Below are 18,455 nucleotides of genomic sequence, written 5' to 3'. Positions count from 1 at the left end.
CCCGAGTCCCTTCTCTCAGGGGTCTGGGTAGCCAGCCTTTGCCGTTTGAATCCCCAGGAGTCCCGCCCTCTGCCCCTCATCTCCCCTCGCCCCCGGCCCCCGGTGTCGCCTCCCCTGGCTCACCTGTCTGCCCTTTGCCCAGCGTCTTCTCCAGCCGATAGGGGCCCACATATTGGGCGTGCTGGGGTGGGTGTGGGTGTGGGTGCGGGAGGTGGTAGGCGGGGGAGCCCCCGCCCCCCTCCTTGCCCCCAGACGACATGATGCCCTTGGTACCGGCCCGACCGGCCCCCCGGCCGCCCCCCCTGCGGCCGGTAGCCCCGTCCCTCCGGTGGGGGCCGGCGACCGCTCCGTCCCGGCCCCCCCGGCTGCCCCCCACCTCTCCGGGGGTCCCCAGGGGGCTGGGCCGGGCCCCCCCAGTCGGCGGGCCGCGAAGCTGGGGGAGGGGGGGCTGGCCCGGGGGGGTCAGGCCCCGGGAGTCAGCATGGCCCGGGGGGGGCTGCGCGGCCCCCCCTCCCCAGGCCTTCTCTGGCCGGCCCCTCTCTTCCTGCGCCTCCCCCCGCCGGGGGGGTCTGAGGTGCGGGCCGGCGGATGCTGCAGGCCGAGGTCCCCCCCGCCCCCCCACGCGCCCTCTCTCCTCCGCCTCCTCCTCCTCTCCGCCTCCCCCCGCCACCTCGTCCTTTCTCTCCGGCACGCTGACATCACCATCCGGGGACTCCGGGCCCTTCCCCAAAGTTAACCCTTTCGGAGGGGGGAGGGGGGAGCGGGGCAGGGGGCGGGCCTGGGAGCTGGAGGGATGGCGAGGAGGTGGGAGGATGCTGGGAGGGATGGAAGGATGCAGGAGACAGGATGGAGGGAGAGCGATGCGGCGCAGCGAGGCAGGGGCAGAGCTGGAGCTACACAAAGGGAAATGAAATCCATCCGAGTCGAGTTGGGAAAAGAGACGGACCGCGGCGGGGTGGGGGGTGGGGGGAAATGGAGCCCAGCAGAAACAGGGCTGGGGCGAAAGAGGGAGATTGGGGCACACGTCCAGGTGGGCAGAGACAGGAGAGAAAGAAGGAAAGGAGAGCAGGGGGACAGAGAGACAGGGAGGTGGAGAAACCCAGAGACAGAGATGGAGACGGAGGCAAGAGAGCTGGAGAGACAGGGTGTTGCGGGAGAAAGGAGGCAGGGAGCCATGGAGAGACAGATGGGAAGAGACGAACCCAGAAAACAGAGCCAGAGACGGGGAGAGACCTTAAGGAAAGGAGGGGACAGCCGAGAGAGACAGAGCAGTGGGGGAGAGAAATGGAGAAAAAGAGAGGGATGGGGCAGAGAGGGGCAAGATGTCACAGGCGAGGCACAGCGGGGGAGAGGGCAGGGAAAGGATGCGGGGTCAGAGAGCAGGAGGAAAACCACCTGAGGGAGCATTGGAAAGGGGCACGGGGCTGGGGGCGGCAGAGAACAAAACAGAGCCAGGTAGAAGGAGAGCTGGAGACAGACAAAGAGAGACAAAGAGGAACAGAGGCGGGGACCGCAAAAGATGGGGGGTACACAGAGGTGAAGGGCTAGAAGCTGGGGGGAGATGGCACAGATTGGAGGGCAGAGGATGGGGGAGGCAGAGGGAAAGAACTGGGGGCTTTGCTGATCCAAGACTCATCTCTGTCTCTCCAGACCCCCAAGCTGCCCACCCAGGCCCCCTTTCCCCACAAGCATCAGGGTCCCCTAGCCACCCACAGGCCAGGGTGCATGTTTTTAGATCATCTTGGATCCACATGTCCATTTAGGATCCTCCATCCTCCTACAGAGAAACTTCCAGAAGCCCTTGAGGCCCCTGTGTATTTTTTTTTTCAGGTCCCTGTCTCTTCCTTGTGCCCAACACAGCCTCCCCCAGATCTTCACACGGGCTGCAATATACTGTCTGCTCCACTGCCCATCCATGGACCTGTGCACAGCCAGACTTCCACATAATTTGGCTCTGTCAGGCACCCGTGTCATGCCCAAATCGCCTATAGAGCGTACCCGTGAGCCTTAAGTCCGCTGGTCAAGCACGTTCATTCCGTGAATCTACCATGAGTGCCAAATCTGAGCCACGTGCTCTTCCAAGTGGTGAGGGTAGAGCAGTGAGCCAAGTCAACCAAGATCCCTGTCCTGGGGAGCTCCCCCTGCAAAGGATGAGGCAGGTGAGAAATGATCAAAACACAAGATATGTTACAGAGTCGCCATGGGGGATGCAGAGGCGACGAGGGCAGGGAAGGGGGACGGGGAGTGTAAGTTGAGCAGGATGTGACTTTGCACATAGTGCCGAGAAGCCTCCGCCACGAAGGGACATTGAGGGAAGAGGCGCCTCAGAGGCAGGTGGATAAAGTGTCAGGAGCCTTCCAGGCAGAGGAAACAGCTGTGCAAAGGCCCTGTGGCAGGTGTGTGCCTGGTGTGTTATCGGAAAGTGGAAGGGCCAGGGTGGTCGGAAGGCGATGAGATGAGGAGGCAGATCACATAGGGCCTTAGAAGCAGCGTGACCCTCTGGTCTGGTTTATGGCTGGTATTCTGGAATTATTATTATTATTATTTTTTTTTGCCTTTTTCTAGGGCCGCACCTGCGGCATATGGAGGTTCCCAGGCTAGGGGTCGAATTAGAGCTGTAGTTGCCGGCCTACACCAGAGCCACAGCAATGCATGATCCAAGCCACGTCTGCGACCTACACCACAGTTCACGGCAACAACGCCAGATCCTTAACCCATTGAGCGAAGCCAGGTATCGAACCCTCAACCTCATGGTTCCTAGTCGGATTCGTTAGCCACTGAGCCACGATGGGAACTCCTATTCTGGAATAATTAATAGGATTCGTTGTCACTCTGTGTGTCCTGCTATGGATGGAAAGTTATACTATCACCCTTCTTACAGGTCATTGGAAAGGCTATCGCTTTTGTAGGGTAACTCTGAGGTGTTCTCATCTAGGCTACCATTCTATCACAGGTATAAAAATGTCATGTCATATACAATGACATGTTATATGTACATACATATTATATGGTATGATGTATAATAATATATGTAAATAGTATTGTAGATAGAGGGACTTGTACGTCAGTGTACATAGTATATATATATAGTAGGCTGGATACTGGGCCCCCAAAGATGTCCACATCCTAATTTCTAGAACATGCAAATATGTTGCCTTACATATTCATAGCAAAAGGGACGTGGCAGGTGTGACTGAGTTGAAAGTCTTAGATGGGAGAGCATCCTGGTTCCTTGGGTGGGTCCTACATGTCATCCCAAGAGTTCTTATCATGGGGAGGCAGGAGGATCAGAGGCAGAGGAGGAGATGGGACAGGGAAAGAAACAAGCTGAAATGCTGCGACCACAATCCAAGGAATGTGGGCAGCCTCTAAAAGCTGGAAAAAGCAAGGAAACAGAGGGTCCCTGGAGCCCCCAGGAGGAACACAATCCCCCTGATACCTTGGTTTTTAACTCAGTGAGACTCATTTGGGGCTTCTGACCTCCAGAACTGTAAGCTAATAAATCTGCGTTGTTGTAAGCCACCAAGTTTTTGGTAATTTGTTAAGAGCAACAATAGGAAAGGGATACAATAAAGTACACAGGGGCCTAGACCCACGTCAGATAGCTAGGCTTCTCAGTGCTACAAACCACAACAAACAACACACACACACAGCTTGTACACTGGTCTTTCCATCTCTGTCCAAAAGAGCACCTGGCATGTTGCAGACCTAGCCAAGGGCTCAATATACCTGTGACCGTAGGTCACAAGATAAGTACAGCCTTTCCTCGAGGGGAAGGGTCTCTTACGGAAGACCACAACTAGGATTCGCTTAAGATCACCCCAAAGGAAACACCTCCAAAGGCCAGGCACATTCCCAGACCTGAGCCCCAAATCTGGTGCAGGGAGGCCTCAAGCGGCCTAAACCACCTTGCGTGGGCATTTACTTCAGGCTTCAACGATCCCCTCCTCTGCACCTGGGCAGGACCCAGAGAAGATTCCACCAGGCAGATGTTGGGTAATAAGCACCGGCACAGGTAGTGCTGCAGTGTGGAGAATGCCTCCTTTGACGAATGGGGAAACTGAGGCCAGGAGACGGGTGGGGTTGGGTGCCTGGGTCAGGTTATTAGTGGTGCGACCCCAGGGCTCCAGTAAAAGACGTGGTGGGGTCCTAGATGGAAGAGAAAAGCCCTTGCTGATGCGGGGCACGCTCAGCGAGAATGGGGCGGGGCCAAGAAGTGGGCGGGGCTTGACGGGGGAACGGCCGGCAAACCGGCACGGGGGCGGGGCTCACCTGGGAGAGGCCGAAAGGCCTGGAACAGGGGCGGAGCCTGAAGCGGGCGGAGAGGGACCAGTTTAGAACTCGGGCTGGGTGTGGACGCGTTTGGGCCTAGGCAGAGCCAGGCCGGGGGGGCGGGGCCTACACTAGGGCAGGGGCTTGCAATGAGCATGGGGAGGTGGGGCTCGCTAAGGGCGGGATCCGGGCCGGGGGCGGGCCTTAGGCCAGAGCGGGAGCACGAGGGGCGCGGCCTAGGTGAGGGGCTGGGCGGAGCGCAGTATCCCGCCAGTTAGGAAGGACTTCGGAGCTGGGCGAGGCCTCCTCACGCCTAGTTAAGGCCCTAAGTGGGGTGTCTGCGCCGGGAACTTCCGGGCGAGATTTGCGTATTTCCTGTCAATATGGCGGCGCCCATTGTAGTCAGGTGCGGGCGACTCTGTCTTTAGTAGCGGCGGCGACACGAGGCCCGGGGAGGTGAGGTCCGCCCCGCTCTGGCTCCCCTCTTTCGGAGAAGAGGGAGGAGACTTGTTGCCAAGAAAACCAAAGGGAGGCCTGGTTGCTATGAGGGCTGGGCAGTGGGGTTGCTAAGAGACGGGAACGCCTGCGGTGAAGATGGGGGAGGGGGTTGCTAGAGAGAGTGGGTGGGGCCTGTTGCTAGGGACGAAGGAGGGGCTTGTGACTTTGGGGAAGGGTCTCGCCGGTGTGAAGGAAGGAATGGGGGCTGTGGTTAAAGGGCATGTGGACAGAGTGGTTTGGGGTCGCGGAGGGCCGCCGAGCTCCCCTAAAACGCCACCTTCTCAGCAGACCTCCAGGAGTCGACCGGTCAGGAAGCCCGCGCTACCTCAGCGGTGACCATCCCCTACCCCAGCACATTCGTCCCTTCTTCGCAAACAGCCCATGGCGGACCAAGGCTCTGGGGGCAGCCGCCTTCCCCTGGCGCTGCCCCCAGCCTCTCAGGGTTGCTCGTCAGGGGGCAGCGGCTCCTCTGCTGGGGGCTCGGGCAACCCCCCACCCCCGCGAAACCTCCAAGGTCTGCTGCAGATGGCCATCACGGCGGGCTCTGAAGAGCCAGACCCACCTCCAGAACCCATGAGTGAGGAGGTAAAGGGGGGGGACCCAAGAAGCCGGGGTGAGGGGTGTGCGGACCGAGATATCTTGGGGAGGGAGTCCCGAGAGGGTCGGGAGGCCAGGTGTGAAGGCAGAGTAGCCTCCTTGTGCTTGATGGGGTTATTGTAGACTGAAGGTCTGATCCCTGGATCCCTGCACTGTGCAGGGAGGCAGAGTAGCCTCGTGGTAAAAAGAAGAGGCAAGGGTTCCGCAGACAGACCTGGATTCAGCATTTTATGGCTGTGTGACCTTGGGTATGTCCCTTCATCTTTCTGAGCCCCAAGTTCTTTATTTGCAAGTTGATGCTGACAGTTAGAATACCAGTGGTACTTCACTGAGTAGTTCCGAAGTTCCAGTTGAAGCAGGGCTGCATGCAGTGCCAGGCACATAGGCAGTGCTCCTGGAGGCAGCAGGATAGTCTCATTAAGAGCACAGGTTGTGGGAGTTCCTGCTGTGGTGAGGTGGGTTAAGAATCTGACTGCAGCAGCTCAGGTCGCTGGTTAAAGGATCTGGTGTTGCCACAGGCATAGGTCACAGCTGTGGCCATGATTCAGTTCCAGGCCTGGGACTTCCATATGCTGCGAGTACCACCATTAAAAAACCAAACCAAACCAAAGAACAGAACACAGGCTCTGTGGACAGTACGCTTAGGTTTGACTTAAGGCTCTGTGGATGGCTGACTGTGTGACCTTGGGCAAGTCACACCTTTCTGTGCCCCCATTTTCTCATCTGTGAAGGGGGGGTGACAATAATACTTACCTTGGAGGGTTGTTTTGGAGACTAATAGCTGTATTTGTCATACATATTATTTAGTTGTTGCTGACAGTTACAGTGTACGAGACATTGTGCTCATCCAGGTACATCCACGATGTCAATGAATCCTTAGGACTGTGTGGTAGGAAACAGGCACAGAAAGATTAACATCTTGCCCAGTTGATCCAGAACTGTGACTACAGAGCCTTCGTATGAGCACTTAACATGCAGTCTGGCCAAAAAAAAAAAAAAGTCAGTGGCCCATTTCTTAGCTCTTATCTCATTTAACCTGCTAACAGCATTTGATTGCTAACCCCTCTCCTTGATCTCACTCTCTGTCTCTTTTTGGTTTTTTTTTGGCTGCATCTGTGGCATGTGACAGTTTCTGGGCCAGGGATTGGAGGAACCTGAGCCACAGCAGTGACAACACCAGATCCTTAACCCACTGAGCCACCAGGAAACTCCACGATCTCTTTCTTCCTTATGCTACTAGGACATTGAGATGTACTGTGTTTTTTTGTTTTTTTTTTTTTCTTTTTTTTTGTTTTTGTTTTTGTCTTTTTGTCTTTTCAGGGCCACACCCGTGGCACATGGAGGTGCCCAGGCTAGGGGTCTCAGAGCTGTAGCCACCAGCCTATGCCAGAGCCACAGCAATGCTGTGTCCGAGCCGTGTCTGCGACCTACACCACAGCTCACGGCAATGCCGGATCCTTAACCCACGGAGCGAGACCAGGGATCGAACCCGCAACCTCATGGTTTCTAGTCGGATTCATTTTCTCTGCGCCATGACGGCAACTCCGAGGTGTATGGGTTTTCATCCCACCCTTTGGCCCTTCTTCCCCATCCTCTGTTAGCGTGTCCTCACTCCCCAGCCTCTTTTCGCTGGAGCTCTCACAGGACTCTCATTTACGCTTACTTCCTGTGTGACCTCCTGTCGGATTGAGGCTTTACTCTGATGACTCTCAAGTGTGTATCTCCACACCAGTGGTTCTCTCCTGAAAGTGGTTTTAACCACATTTAGCAATGTGTGGAGACATTCTTGGTTGTCGTCCATTGGGTAGGGGAAGGCCAGGGGTGCTGTTCAACATAGTACAGTGCACAGAATGCCCCCCGCCCCCGGAACTGTCCCGCTTAAAGTGTCAGCAGCGTGCAGCTTCAGAGATCCAGGTCGGGAGTTCCCATCGTGGCGCAGTGGTTAACAAATCCCACTAGGAACCATGAGGTTGGGGGTTCAATCCCTGGCCTTGCTCTGTGGGTTAAGGATCCGGCGTTGCCGTGAGCTGTGGCGTAGGTCGCAGACTCGGCTTGGATCTCAGCTTGGATGTCTCATTGCTGTGGCTCTGGTGTAGGCTGGCAGCTGCAGCTCCGATTCAACCCCTAGCCTGGGAACCTCCATATGCTGGGGGAGTGGCCCAAGAAATGGCAAAAAGACAAAAAAAAAAAAAAATTTTATTGCAGTATGGTTGATTTACAGTGGCTGTTGTTGGTGATGACTGTTATTCATGAATTAATTATTGGTAAAGTTTGCCTCTTTCTTCCACCTCACTCCCCAGAGGCGCCAGTGGCTGCAGGAGGCCATGTCGGCCGCCTTCCGGGGCCAGCGAGAGGAGGTGGAGCAGATGAAGAACTGCCTCCGGGTGCTGTCCCAGCCCACACCCTCCTCAGCTGGTGAAGCTGAACTGGCTGCTGACCAGCAGGAGCGTGAGGGGGCCCTGGAGCTGCTGGCCGACCTGTGTGAGAACATGGACAACGCTGCAGGTACAGCCAGCCCACCTCGGCCTGCCTCTGGCTGCCAGGGTCCTGCCTCTTCTGCCTCCTGGCTTCCCTCTGCAGCCCAGCCCTTGTCCTTTGGCTCAGGGACCTCTGGCTCAGCCTCCTCCCCAGCCTCCCAGCCTCCAGCCTCACCCTTGCCGTCTGGCTCCGATTCAGGCCCCCGGTGGGACTCCCTGTCCCTCCCTGCTCGGTTCACTTGCCGTCAGGAGCATTGATGGCTGCAGGTTCAGTCCACCACCTCACCGATGCTCTCTGAAACTGGCCACGTCGCCCTCCTCTGCTGGGAGTCCATGGCCACTTCAGAGTAAGCCACAGGAAGTGTTCCTTGATGGGGGAGCCAGAGAGGCCCTCCCCGAGGGTGACACTTGGTTAGAGACCTAAAGCGAGGGCTCAAGTCATGGAATTAGCTCTGGAAAAGGCATTCCAGGAAGAGGGCACGGCCTGTGCCAAGGCCCTGCGGTGGGAACGCACCCGACATGTTCGGGAACAGCAGTGAGGCCAGCACAGCAGAGTGGAGGCCAGGAAGTGACACCAGGCACACCTGGCCTCATGGGCCAAGGTGGTGCTGTGGCTCTTACTCTCGGTGCCGAGAAGCTGACTGATGGACGAGTCGTCACTTCCACTTGGAGGGGCGTCGGTGTGGTTGTCGAGGATCTGGGTTTATCTGTCCTGGACATTGACGGATGAGGGGTCGTAGAAGGCATGACCTTTTGCAGCTGCCTTCCTTCCCTGAGGGTGATGTTTTCAAGGTTCTTCCACGTTGTGACTGGTATCAGAACTTTATTCCTTTCTGTGGTTAAGGCTGCGTGTCATGGATCCATTCATCAGCTGATGGGTATTTGGGGCAGCTACCCCTGGGTTATTGCACATGATGCGGCTGTGAACACTGGCGTGCAGGTGCCCAGTGGAGTTCCTGCTTTCACCGCTTTGGGAGATAACTAGGTGTCTTCGCTGATGACTTTCTGAGGAAGCGCCAAGCTCGCCAATAGGAAAACAGCCGGTGGGCTGTAGTTTGCAGATCACTGGTTTGGCGTGTGCTTCTCCCACAGGGCATGTCCTGGTGGTCACAGAGACGGGGTGTCCGGGCTGGCATTGAGGGGGCCGGAGCCTGGGAGCCCTGACCCTCCAAATGCTGACATCGTCGAGACACACTGTCCTTGGAGAGAGCCAGCCCTCGGAGGCAGGCTCCCCTTTGCCCTAAGAAAGCACCGCGGATTGGGGCTGAAACAGCAGAAGTCTACTTTCTCATAGTTCCGAGGCTGGAAGCCTGAGCATTGGTGTCTTCTGAGGCCCTTCCGGGCTCGTAGACGGCGCTCTTCTCACTGTATCCTCTTGTGGTTCCTCCTCCGTGGGTGTCTGTGTCCTGATCTCTTCTTATGAGGACACCAGTCATATTGGACCGGCGCCCCATCCTGTGACATCATTTCGCCTTAATCGCCTCCTTAATGGCCTGTCCCCAAATACAGTACTTCCTAGGACCCTGGGGGTTAGGACTTCAGTGGAAAGTTGGGGGTGGGCACAGCTCAGCCCGTCACACCTGTCTGCTCCCCTCTCTCCCACACAGACTTCTGCCAGCTATCTGGCATGCACCTGCTGGTAGGCCGCTACCTGGAGGCGGGCCCCGCGGGGCTGCGGTGGCGGGCGGCACAACTCATCGGCACATGCAGCCAGAACGTGGCGGCCATCCAGGAGCAGGTGCTGGGCCTCGGTGCCCTGCGCAAGCTGCTGCGCCTGCTGGATCGGGACCCCTGCGACTCGGTGCGCGTCAAGGCCCTCTTCGCCATCTCCTGTGAGTGTCCTGGGGCCGGGCTGGCAGGGTGGGGCCTGGGTCCACAGGGCAGGCGCCAGCCCTCCGATCTGCTTCAGGGCAGAGGGAGGGGGGCCTCATTTGTTGTTTATTCCCAGCACCTGTCGGGTCTCTGCTTGGTGCTGGGAACAGAGCTGTGCACTTGCCACCCGCTGCACTGGTCAGAGAGCCAGATCCTGGCGACACAGGACAAGGGCCCGCTCGAGTGCTTTTGGGCCCCCTCAGGGCTCTCAGCCAAAGTCCTGTTGCCATCTGGGACCTGATCACCCCCGTCATTGTGGAGGGGGCTCTCCAGGGGGCTGCTTGAGTGTCCTCACAACGTGTTAGCGGGCTTCTCCCAGAGCGTGCCAGCCAGGGTGCCAGGCAGGAGCTCCGAGAACTACAGTGCCTTTTATCTTTTTTTTTTTTTTGGTACCAACCCCTCTCTTGCCCCTTCCTCTCCCCTCTCCTTGCTGGTAACCTCTAGTTTGTTCTCTGCGTCTGTGAGTCTATTTCATTTTTGTTGTATTCAGTAGTTTGTCTTATTTTTTTAGATTTCAGAGCTAAGTCATTAACCTCAGTATCTGTCTTTTTCTGTCTGATTTATTTCATTTAGTGTAACAACTCCCAGGTCCATCCATGTTGTTGCAAATGACACAATTTCATTTTTTCTTCCTTGTGGCTGAGGCCTTTTATCTTTTTGAAAGTTGATGTTGGAGTTCCCCTTGGGGCTCAGGGGGCTAAGAACCTGACATGGTGTCCGTGAGGATGTGGGTTTGATCCCTGGCCTCGCTCAGTGGGTTAGGGATCTGGCGTGGTGATGGCTGTGGCAGCCTCTGGTGCCCAGGGCGGCCCCTGTGACACAGAATGATGTGGCGCCACCTGTCAGCTTTGCCAGGTGGCGAGGCCCTGTGTGAAGGGAAGGGTTGCTCCTGGACACATCATGACGGCGGAGCCAGCGATGGAGAGGCTTAGTCATGTCTACCCCTCCTCATAGGCTGGTACTTTTTTTTTCTTTTTTTTTTTTGTTAATTGGATGACATTTTATTTAACCCCTTATATTTAAATTATTGTCATTTCAGCCCCTCATTATGTGGAGTGCTAACGAGATACCTTGCATTTCTTTTTCCCCACGCTTTGTCCTTTTTTTTTTTGAGGGCCACACCTGCAGCATATGGAGGTGCCCAGGGTAGGGGTCAAATTGGAGCTGCAGCTGCCGGCCTACACCACAGCCACCAGCAATGGGGGATCTGAGCCGCGTCTCTGACCTACACCACAGCTCATGTTAACGCTGGATCCTTAACCCACCAAGCGAGGCCAGGGATTGAACTGGCGTCCTCATGGATACTGGTCGGGCTTGTAACTGCTGAGCCACAGTGGGAACTCCTCATGTTACGTCTTCTGACACCTGGTGTACATCCCGCGTGTAAAGTACATCTCCACTCAGGCTGAATAGTCAGTGGCTGGCCTAGAAGGCAGCTGTAGTGAGGGGACACAGCGGTGCTTCATGGAAAAATATTGTAACACTGCTTCCTTTTTTTTTTTTTTTTTTTTTTAAATGGCCACCCCCGCAGCATGTGGAAGTTCCTGGGCCAGGGGTTGAGTTGGAATGTCAGCTGAGGCCTATGCCACAGCCATGGCAATGCCGAATCCTTAAACCACTGAGTGAGGCCAGGGATCGAACCTGCATCCTTACGGAGATACCGTCAGGTCCTTAATTTGCTGAGCCACAATAGGAACTCCTCACTTTTTCACCTTAAATTTATTTATTTATTTCTATTTTTTGGCTGTGCCTGCATCATGTCGACGTTCCCAGGCCAGGGATCTAACCTGCACCACGGCAGCGACCTGAGCCACAGCAGTGATGCCAGATCCTTAACCCACTGAGTCACCAGGGAACTCATTTTACCCTAAATTTCAGTGAGTTAAACTCCAACAAGATTAACAGCTCAGGTCCTCAGAGGTACGTGCCCCATGTCAGGTGTTTAGTGGCCACAGGTTTCTGGGGACTCCTGCCCGCCCACCCTGGCCTAGACCCTGCCCGGGAGGAGGTGCTTCCGTGGAGGTGCCCCCACAGGCCAGTTCTCATCCTACCTTGGAGGCTTTCCAGAGTCCCCCTCACCCTCACCCTCACGATGCGCTCTGGCTCTCTAGCTTTTAGCTTGCTCATCAGTAAAATGGGGTTCCTAGAGCACTCACCTCCTGAAAAAAGTGAAGGAGATTTTGAAGACCAAAAAAAGACAGTGTTCCCGCCAGTGGCTGAATGGATGAACAACGCGTGGCATTGCACAGGATGGGCTGCTGCTCGGCCATTAAAAGGGCTGCGTATGGATTCCGGCTGTAACATGGATGAGCCTGGAGGACATTATGCTGCGTGAAGGGCAGCCACAAAAGGCCGCGCAGCGTGCATTCCACGTGTGAAGGGTCCAGAGTAGGCCACGCCACAGGCATGGCAAGCAGAGTAGTGGTTGCCACTGGGGGAGGGACTGCTCATAGGTCGGGGGCTTTTGGGAGTGATGCAGATGTCCTCCAGGTAGATAGGTGTGGTCAGCTGACCTTGTGAATATACGAAAAACCACTGAATTGTATGCTTTTAAAAGGTAAATTGTACTTGAAGGTAATGCTGGCGAAGCACAGGCCCACGGAAATCAGTGATGGTGATGAGGGTGCAAATGGTGATAGTGATGGTGATGAAGATGGTGACGATGGTGCTGATGGTGATGGTGATGATAGCGATGATGTGATGGTGTTGATGGTGATGCTGGTGATGGTGCTGACGGTGGTGAAAGTGATGGTGATGGTGATGCTGGTGATGGTGCTGATGTGATGGTGTTAATGGTGATGCTGATGGTGGTGACGGTGGTGGTGATGGTGAAAGTGATGGTGATGGTGGTGGTGGTGCTGATGGTGATAGTGATGGTGATGATAGCAATGATGTGATGCTGGTGCTGGTGACGCTGATGGTAATGGTGATGGTGCTGATGTGATGGTGGTGTTAATGATGCTGACGCTGATGATGGTGCTGACGGTGGTGGTGGGGATGGTGGTGGGGATGACTGTGGTGGTGATGTTGGTAATGCTGGTGACGCTGATGGTGCTGATGTGGTGATGGTGGTGTTAATGGTGATGATGATGATGGTGATGACGGTGGTGATGGTGAAAGTGATGATAATGGTGATGGTGGGGATGGTGGTGGTGATGGTGATAATAACGGCCGTAGTGGTGACTGTGACCTCAGGGCCTTCCTCCTCTCCCCAGGCCTGGTCCGGGAGCAGGAGGCCGGGCTGCTGCAGTTCCTCCGTCTGGACGGCTTCTCTGTCTTGATGCGGGCCATGCAGCAGCAAGTGCAAAAGCTCAAGGTCAAGTCGGCGTTCCTGCTGCAGAACCTGCTGGTGGGCCACCCTGAACACAAAGGTGGGGCGGCCAGGGGCCGGAGCGGGGGTGGTTCCTGGGGGGCAGGGGCACTCGGGGGAAGAGACCACCCCTCTGACCCCACGGCCCTTCCGCAGGGACCCTGTGCTCCATGGGCATGGTCCAGCAGCTGGTGGCCCTCGTCCGGACAGAACACAGCCCCTTCCATGAGCACGTGCTTGGAGCCCTGTGCAGGTGCGCTGGCGCCCAAGAGGCCCCTGCCGCGGGGGATAAAGGGTTTAGGGTCAGAGAGGAGTGGGAATCAGGGGGCTGGCCCTCCCGGAGCCTCAGTTCCTGGCCTTGGAGGGCTGACACAGCAGCCTGGGGAGGAGGGGGGTTCTTTCTCGCACACAAATGCCCCCTGCACACACGCAAAGCAGCTGAGTGTGCGGGCAGCCGCTGTCCTGTGTGGAGTCGGCTCCAGGCTGGGCACCGTGTTGAGCACCCTGTTTTGTACAAGGCTCATTGAGCTTCCTGGGGTGGTGGTGTGGGGGTGGGAGGCAGTTGGGAAGTCCACATTGCAGATGGGGAAACGGAGGCCCATCGTCAGGGAGCAACTTGCCGGGGCTCCCCTAGGAGCAGTGGGGATGGGGAGGTGGGCCTGTGCAGAGGGCTGTCCCAAGAATGGCTCTCCTGTCCCTGCAGCTTGGTGACAGACTTCCCCCAGGGTGTGCGGGAGTGCCGGGAGCCTGAGCTGGGCCTGGAGGAGCTTCTGCGGCACCGCTGCCAGCTGCTGCAGCAGCGTGAGGAGTACCAGGTACTGCTGGCGGGTTGAGGGTGGGGTGGGGGCCCAGCTCGGGGGATCCAGCCCAGGGTCCAGGGGATGGGCGGGTCTGCTGCCTGCCTTCTGGGCCTCTGCGGTCTCTTTGCCCATGGCTTTGGTTTACATTCTTTTTTTTTTTCCTCCTCCACACCCTCAGCATGTGGAAGTTCCAGGGCCAGGGATCGAACCCATGCTACAGCAGTAACCTGAGCCACTGCAGTGACAAGGCCAGATCCTTGACTCACTATGCCACCAGGGAACTCCTTCATTAGATATTTAATTATATGGATATAACTAACAAACAAGTGATGAGTAACAACTCGGGCATGTAGGTAGGTAGGTAACAAGTGATAAAGAACAAGATTAGTACTCAATAGTTAGTTATAATTAAATAACTATTTACTTTTTTTTTTTTTTTTTTTTTTTTGGCTTTTTAGGGCCAAATCCATAGCATATGGAGGTTCCCAGGCTAGGGGTCTAATCAGAGCTACAGCCATTGGCCTACACCAGAGCCACAGCAATGCCAGATCCGAGCCTCGTCTGCGACCTACACCACAGCTCACGGCAATGCCAGATCCCGAACCCACTGAGTGAGGCCAGGGATGGAACCTGCGTCCTCATTGATACTAGTCAAGGTCATTAACCACTAAGCCACGACGGGAACTCCTGTTTCCACTCTTTCACTACGGCCAACTCTGCTAAAAGAATAACCTTTTATGTGTGGGAGTTTGTCTAGAACAATTCTTAGCAAAGGAAAGGCTGGGAGTTCCCTGGTGGCACAGTGGGGTAAGGATCTGGTGTTGTCACTGCTATGGTTTGGTTGTGACGTGGGTTCAATTCCCGGCCCACGAAGTTTTGCATGCCGATGATGCAGCCAAAAAAAAAAAAAAAAAGAAAGAAAGAAAGAAAAAGAAAAGGAAAGACGTCCTCGGCTGTTGCCATGTTGCTCTGTATAGAAGTTGACCCAGTCGACACTCGACCACTAGGGTGTCCAGTCTGCCTGCATCCTGGCCGAGACGGGGTGTCTCCTGCCATCCCGCCTTTTCTCAAGCCGACTGGGGACAAGCAGCATTCCTGTCCAGTGTATACATTGGCCTTTCTCCTTATGTCGGAATTTGGGCACCTTCTTCCTTTCATTGGTGAACTGCTTTTTAATATCCTTTGCCCGTTTATCTAACGGGTGGTGGTTTTTGCAGTTAATTCATTAAGGCCCTTAAGTATTAAATTCGTTAGCTGTTTGTCACAAGTTGCAAATGTTTTTTACCCCGGATTGTCATTTTTTTCTTTCTTTTTTGTTTCTGGCATCTTTTTGCCATGCAGACACCTTTTATGTGTACGTGGTCCAACCTACCAATGGTTCTGTCTTGGTTCCTGGAGTTTGTGGAAGGGGTTTTAAATAGGGATTAGTGAGGGTTGGTCATATCTGGGAGTTAGAAAGAGCCTGAGGGGGCTGATGTGAAGACATAGACCGGTGGGGTGGGACTGCACTGGGTTCTAGGTCATGGGCAAGAAGAGAAACAGTTATAGATCTGAGCAGAAATCAGAGAACCCCGAGATGCTTTGGGGAGGTGGCGGGAGGGAAGAGGAGTTGTTCCAGGTGCAGAGCAGCTGGAAGCAGGGGCTGGCCTTTGCATTCAGGCTTCCAATCTCGCCCCTCAATCCAGGAGGAGCTGGAGTTCTGTGAAAAGCTGCTACAGACTTGTTTCTCCACCCCCACGGATGACAGCATGGATCGGTGAAACCCGGTGGCTTCTCACCCCTTCTCCGTGGGAACCCCATGCCTCCTGCCTCCGTCTCATCCATGAGGCCCTCTCCATAGGAGCACAGGGCCTTGGTGGTGCTGGGCCAGGGGCGAGCCCACCCGTCTCCGCTCAGCTCCCTGGAGGGGCATTGAGAAAGGCGCTGGCTCCTTGGACCCCACCTCTCACGTGCTCTCACTCCATTCCCCCTTCTGTCCACACTGCTCTTCTAATAAAGGTGTTTCTCCTCCACCCCCTTCACTGCCCCCTTTGTCACCTCCCCTGGAGGGTGCCTTGGGAGAGGAGGAGGGGCATGATCTTAGGGGATCTGGGGAGCAGTGGAGGGGACCGCAGCAGGCTGAACCTAGGAATAAAAAAAAGTGTTGCTCTCTAAAGGACAGCCATTGTCTTCTTTCATCCTCCCATCCCCTCGGGAGAGGGAGTGGGAGGGATACTTGTCCATCTCTCTGGTTCCCCATCATCTCCCATAACTACTCAGTGCGAGGAATAACTACCTTAAACTCCCCCACTGCCTTGCCCAAGGCGGAAATCATGTTTTTTCCTAGCTTGTCATGGGGGGGCTCATATCACGTGACTTCAGCTCTTCTAATCAGAGCTTGCCATGTGGCTGCTTGAAAAACCATTACCGGAGGCGGCTGGAGCAGGTGTTCAAGGTCTGGGGGTGTTCCCATACCAGAGACGACTCTGGGTCCCTGGGGCAGGCCTGTGGTTGGGTGTGGGCTTCATCCTGGTAGCAAAGCACTAAGCCTTTTATCCAGCCTTCTTAGAGACTGGGGGGACAGCAGGGAGCAGGGAAACTGCCTCACCCCTTTTTATAAATTCCTTTTCAGTTTAGCCAAAGGAGGTTTCATTTACAGCTAAGCGTTCTGACCCATACTATGTATTTCAGACAAGGAAGCCGAGCTCAGGGTGGTTGACCTGCAGCCAAGTTAATAACCAAGCTTTACACCTGAGCCAATTCCAAAGCTGAGCTCCTCCCTGTATCCTGGTTTTCTAGCCCCATTTAATGCCAGACTCATTTCCCTCTTGAGGAATTTACTTGGATAGGAGAGATTATTTTCACTCCCCCTCCCTTCCCAAATTCAGGATAACTTGATAGGTAGCTTCAGGACCCAGGAACTGGAGATCAAACATCACCTGTATGACTTTTAGAGCAGATCTGAGAAAGGGGCATTGGTCTTGCTGCCACTTCACCCCAGCATTAGATACGCTTGTCTGTCTGGTCACAGGCAGTACTGGACAAGTGTGGTCCCCCTCCAGTGCAGACGGCAGGCAGAACACCGGGCAGGCCGTCTCCAAGAGCAGGGAGAGCTGGAGGGCTGAGCTATGATGCCCGTCCGATCTGGTAAATCATCTTCCCCCAGTTCCTGGAAGGGGTGGAAGAGACCAGGAAAGAAAGGGGGCAGTCGAAGTTTCTCCATCCGGAATTGGGAGCAATGGGGAATGAGTGTTCCTAATACAAATACATCACTGCCTACCTATGAGTTCTGACAAGGTGGAGATCCAACTTCAGTCCTACAGACCCTGTAGCTTGCCAAGTTCTTGGAGATCCACCATTCAGGTGGTTCCATTTGGTGGCTGAATATGGCCAACCCCCCCAACCCCTCAGTTCCTGAGCTTATGTGTTAAAACAGTTTGGCAAGGAGTTCCGGCTGTGGTGCAGAGGGATAAGAATGCCGATGGCTACAGCTGTGGTGTAGGTTGCAGCTGTGGATCGGATTCAGTCCCTGACCCAGGAACTTCCGAGTGTTGCTGGTGTCGCTGAAACAAAACAAAACAAACTTGGGGGAGTTCCAGTCGTGGCTCAGCGGAAACCAACCTGCCTGGCATCCATGAAGATGCAGGTTTGATCCCTGGCCTCGCTCAGTGGGTTAAGTATCTGGCGTTGCCGTGAGCTGTGGTGTAGGTCGCAGCAGTGGCTCGGATCCCACATTGCTGCGGCTGTGGCGCAGGCCGGTGGCTATAGCTCCGATTTGACCCCTAGCCTGGGAACCTCCATATGCCCCGGGCGGGGCCCTAAAAGACCAAAACCCAACAAAACAAAAAACTTCGGCAGTCCTGCGGAAAAAAAGCAAGCAAAATGCTGCACAAACGACCTAAGAATCCAAGGCGATGACTCAAGGAACAGTAGGAAATGCCTCACAGTTGCTTCAAGCCGCCTAACAATAGGAATCTGGATCCATTTTAAAACAAGACCTAAGAGATGAGAATGTAAGGTTGGTGAACCTAAGGAAACAGACCGAAGACTGGTAATGACTAAATTAGAAGGTTCGACGCCACCTCCTCACAAGCCCTTACACCGCTGATTCTCACCGCGGGCCTGTACCACGGCGGGGGCTATGAAAATCTAGAAGCCTTCCAAGTCAGTGTTGTTACAGCAGACTTTGCGCAGCAACTGGCCGCGGTAAAGACACGGCCTGGGCAGGAGCCGAGAAGAGACACTGTAGTCAACCCAAGGTGCAGAGAAGGAAGGCGTCGAGAAGAGCAAGGCGGAACAACAGTGCCGGGCTGCGGCTGGAGGGAAAACCCGGGCGGGACGTCTCAGAAACTGATCCTGGAGCCAAAGCAGGAATGTGATTGGAGGAGCCAGAATAGCATGTGGATTTCCAAAGGGAGCGAGGGGACAGGAAAACCCTGGAGCAGGATGTCCTCTGACTTTGGAACGGAGTTGCAGAGAAAGGGGGCCCCGTGGGCGCAGTCGCTCCTGCGCACTGGATTGCCTGGGTTTATTAAGGGAGAGACCATTGGCCTGAACCGGCGCGAGCGCATTAGCTGAGGAGGGATTTCGGCTGGGCGGGGACCGCAGCGGCTGGCCTGGCGCGCACGCGCACTGCAGGGCTCGGGCGCA

The 18,455-nt window shown here is 55.4% G+C and overlaps 2 protein-coding genes across 6 annotated transcripts in view; one reads left to right on the top strand and one right to left on the bottom strand.

The window, feature by feature from the left end:
- The window catches only part of BRSK1 (BR serine/threonine kinase 1), a 30,810-nt gene extending 30,155 nt beyond the window's left edge, over positions 1-655 (bottom strand). Inside the window, exon 1 of the mRNA XM_021094996.2 lies at positions 124-655. Within this exon, the coding sequence (XP_020950655.1) occupies positions 124-259 (136 nt within the window). The 5' untranslated portion in view covers positions 260-655. The remainder of the gene's footprint in view (positions 1-123) is intronic.
- Positions 656-4,265: 3,610 nt separating this feature from the next.
- Positions 4,266-15,981, top strand: HSPBP1 (HSPA (Hsp70) binding protein 1). Of its 5 annotated transcripts, none has more exons than XM_084962136.1 (8): positions 4,266-4,350; positions 5,056-5,355; positions 7,668-7,872; positions 9,452-9,676; positions 12,932-13,087; positions 13,183-13,279; positions 13,730-13,841; positions 15,512-15,981. In XM_084962136.1, the coding sequence occupies exons 2-8, from the start codon at positions 5,152-5,154 to the stop codon at positions 15,584-15,586; spliced, it is 1,074 nt and encodes a 357-aa protein (XP_084818262.1). In that variant the 5' UTR covers positions 4,266-4,350; positions 5,056-5,151; the 3' UTR covers positions 15,587-15,981. The 5 variants fall into 5 exon arrangements, 3 of the variants coding, with proteins under 3 accessions (XP_084818262.1, XP_003127516.2, XP_005656031.1); XR_014806747.1 differs by lacking the exon at positions 4,266-4,350 and adding an exon at positions 4,632-4,728 and having other exon boundaries at positions 5,059-5,355; positions 9,452-10,403; positions 11,344-13,087; XR_014806748.1 differs by lacking the exon at positions 4,266-4,350 and adding an exon at positions 4,632-4,728 and having other exon boundaries at positions 5,059-5,355; positions 9,452-10,412; positions 11,349-13,087.
- Positions 15,982-18,455: the final 2,474 nt, after the last annotated feature.

Source organism: Sus scrofa, chromosome 6 (assembly GCF_054392235.1).
Source record: "Sus scrofa isolate SSC_HxYL_T2T_F1_AM1 chromosome 6, Sscrofa_HxYL_maternal_Yorkshire_Landrace_v2.0, whole genome shotgun sequence".
In the NCBI taxonomy this organism is placed as follows: Eukaryota; Metazoa; Chordata; class Mammalia; order Artiodactyla; family Suidae; genus Sus; species Sus scrofa.
This window is presented reverse-complemented; position numbering and strand designations above follow the sequence as displayed.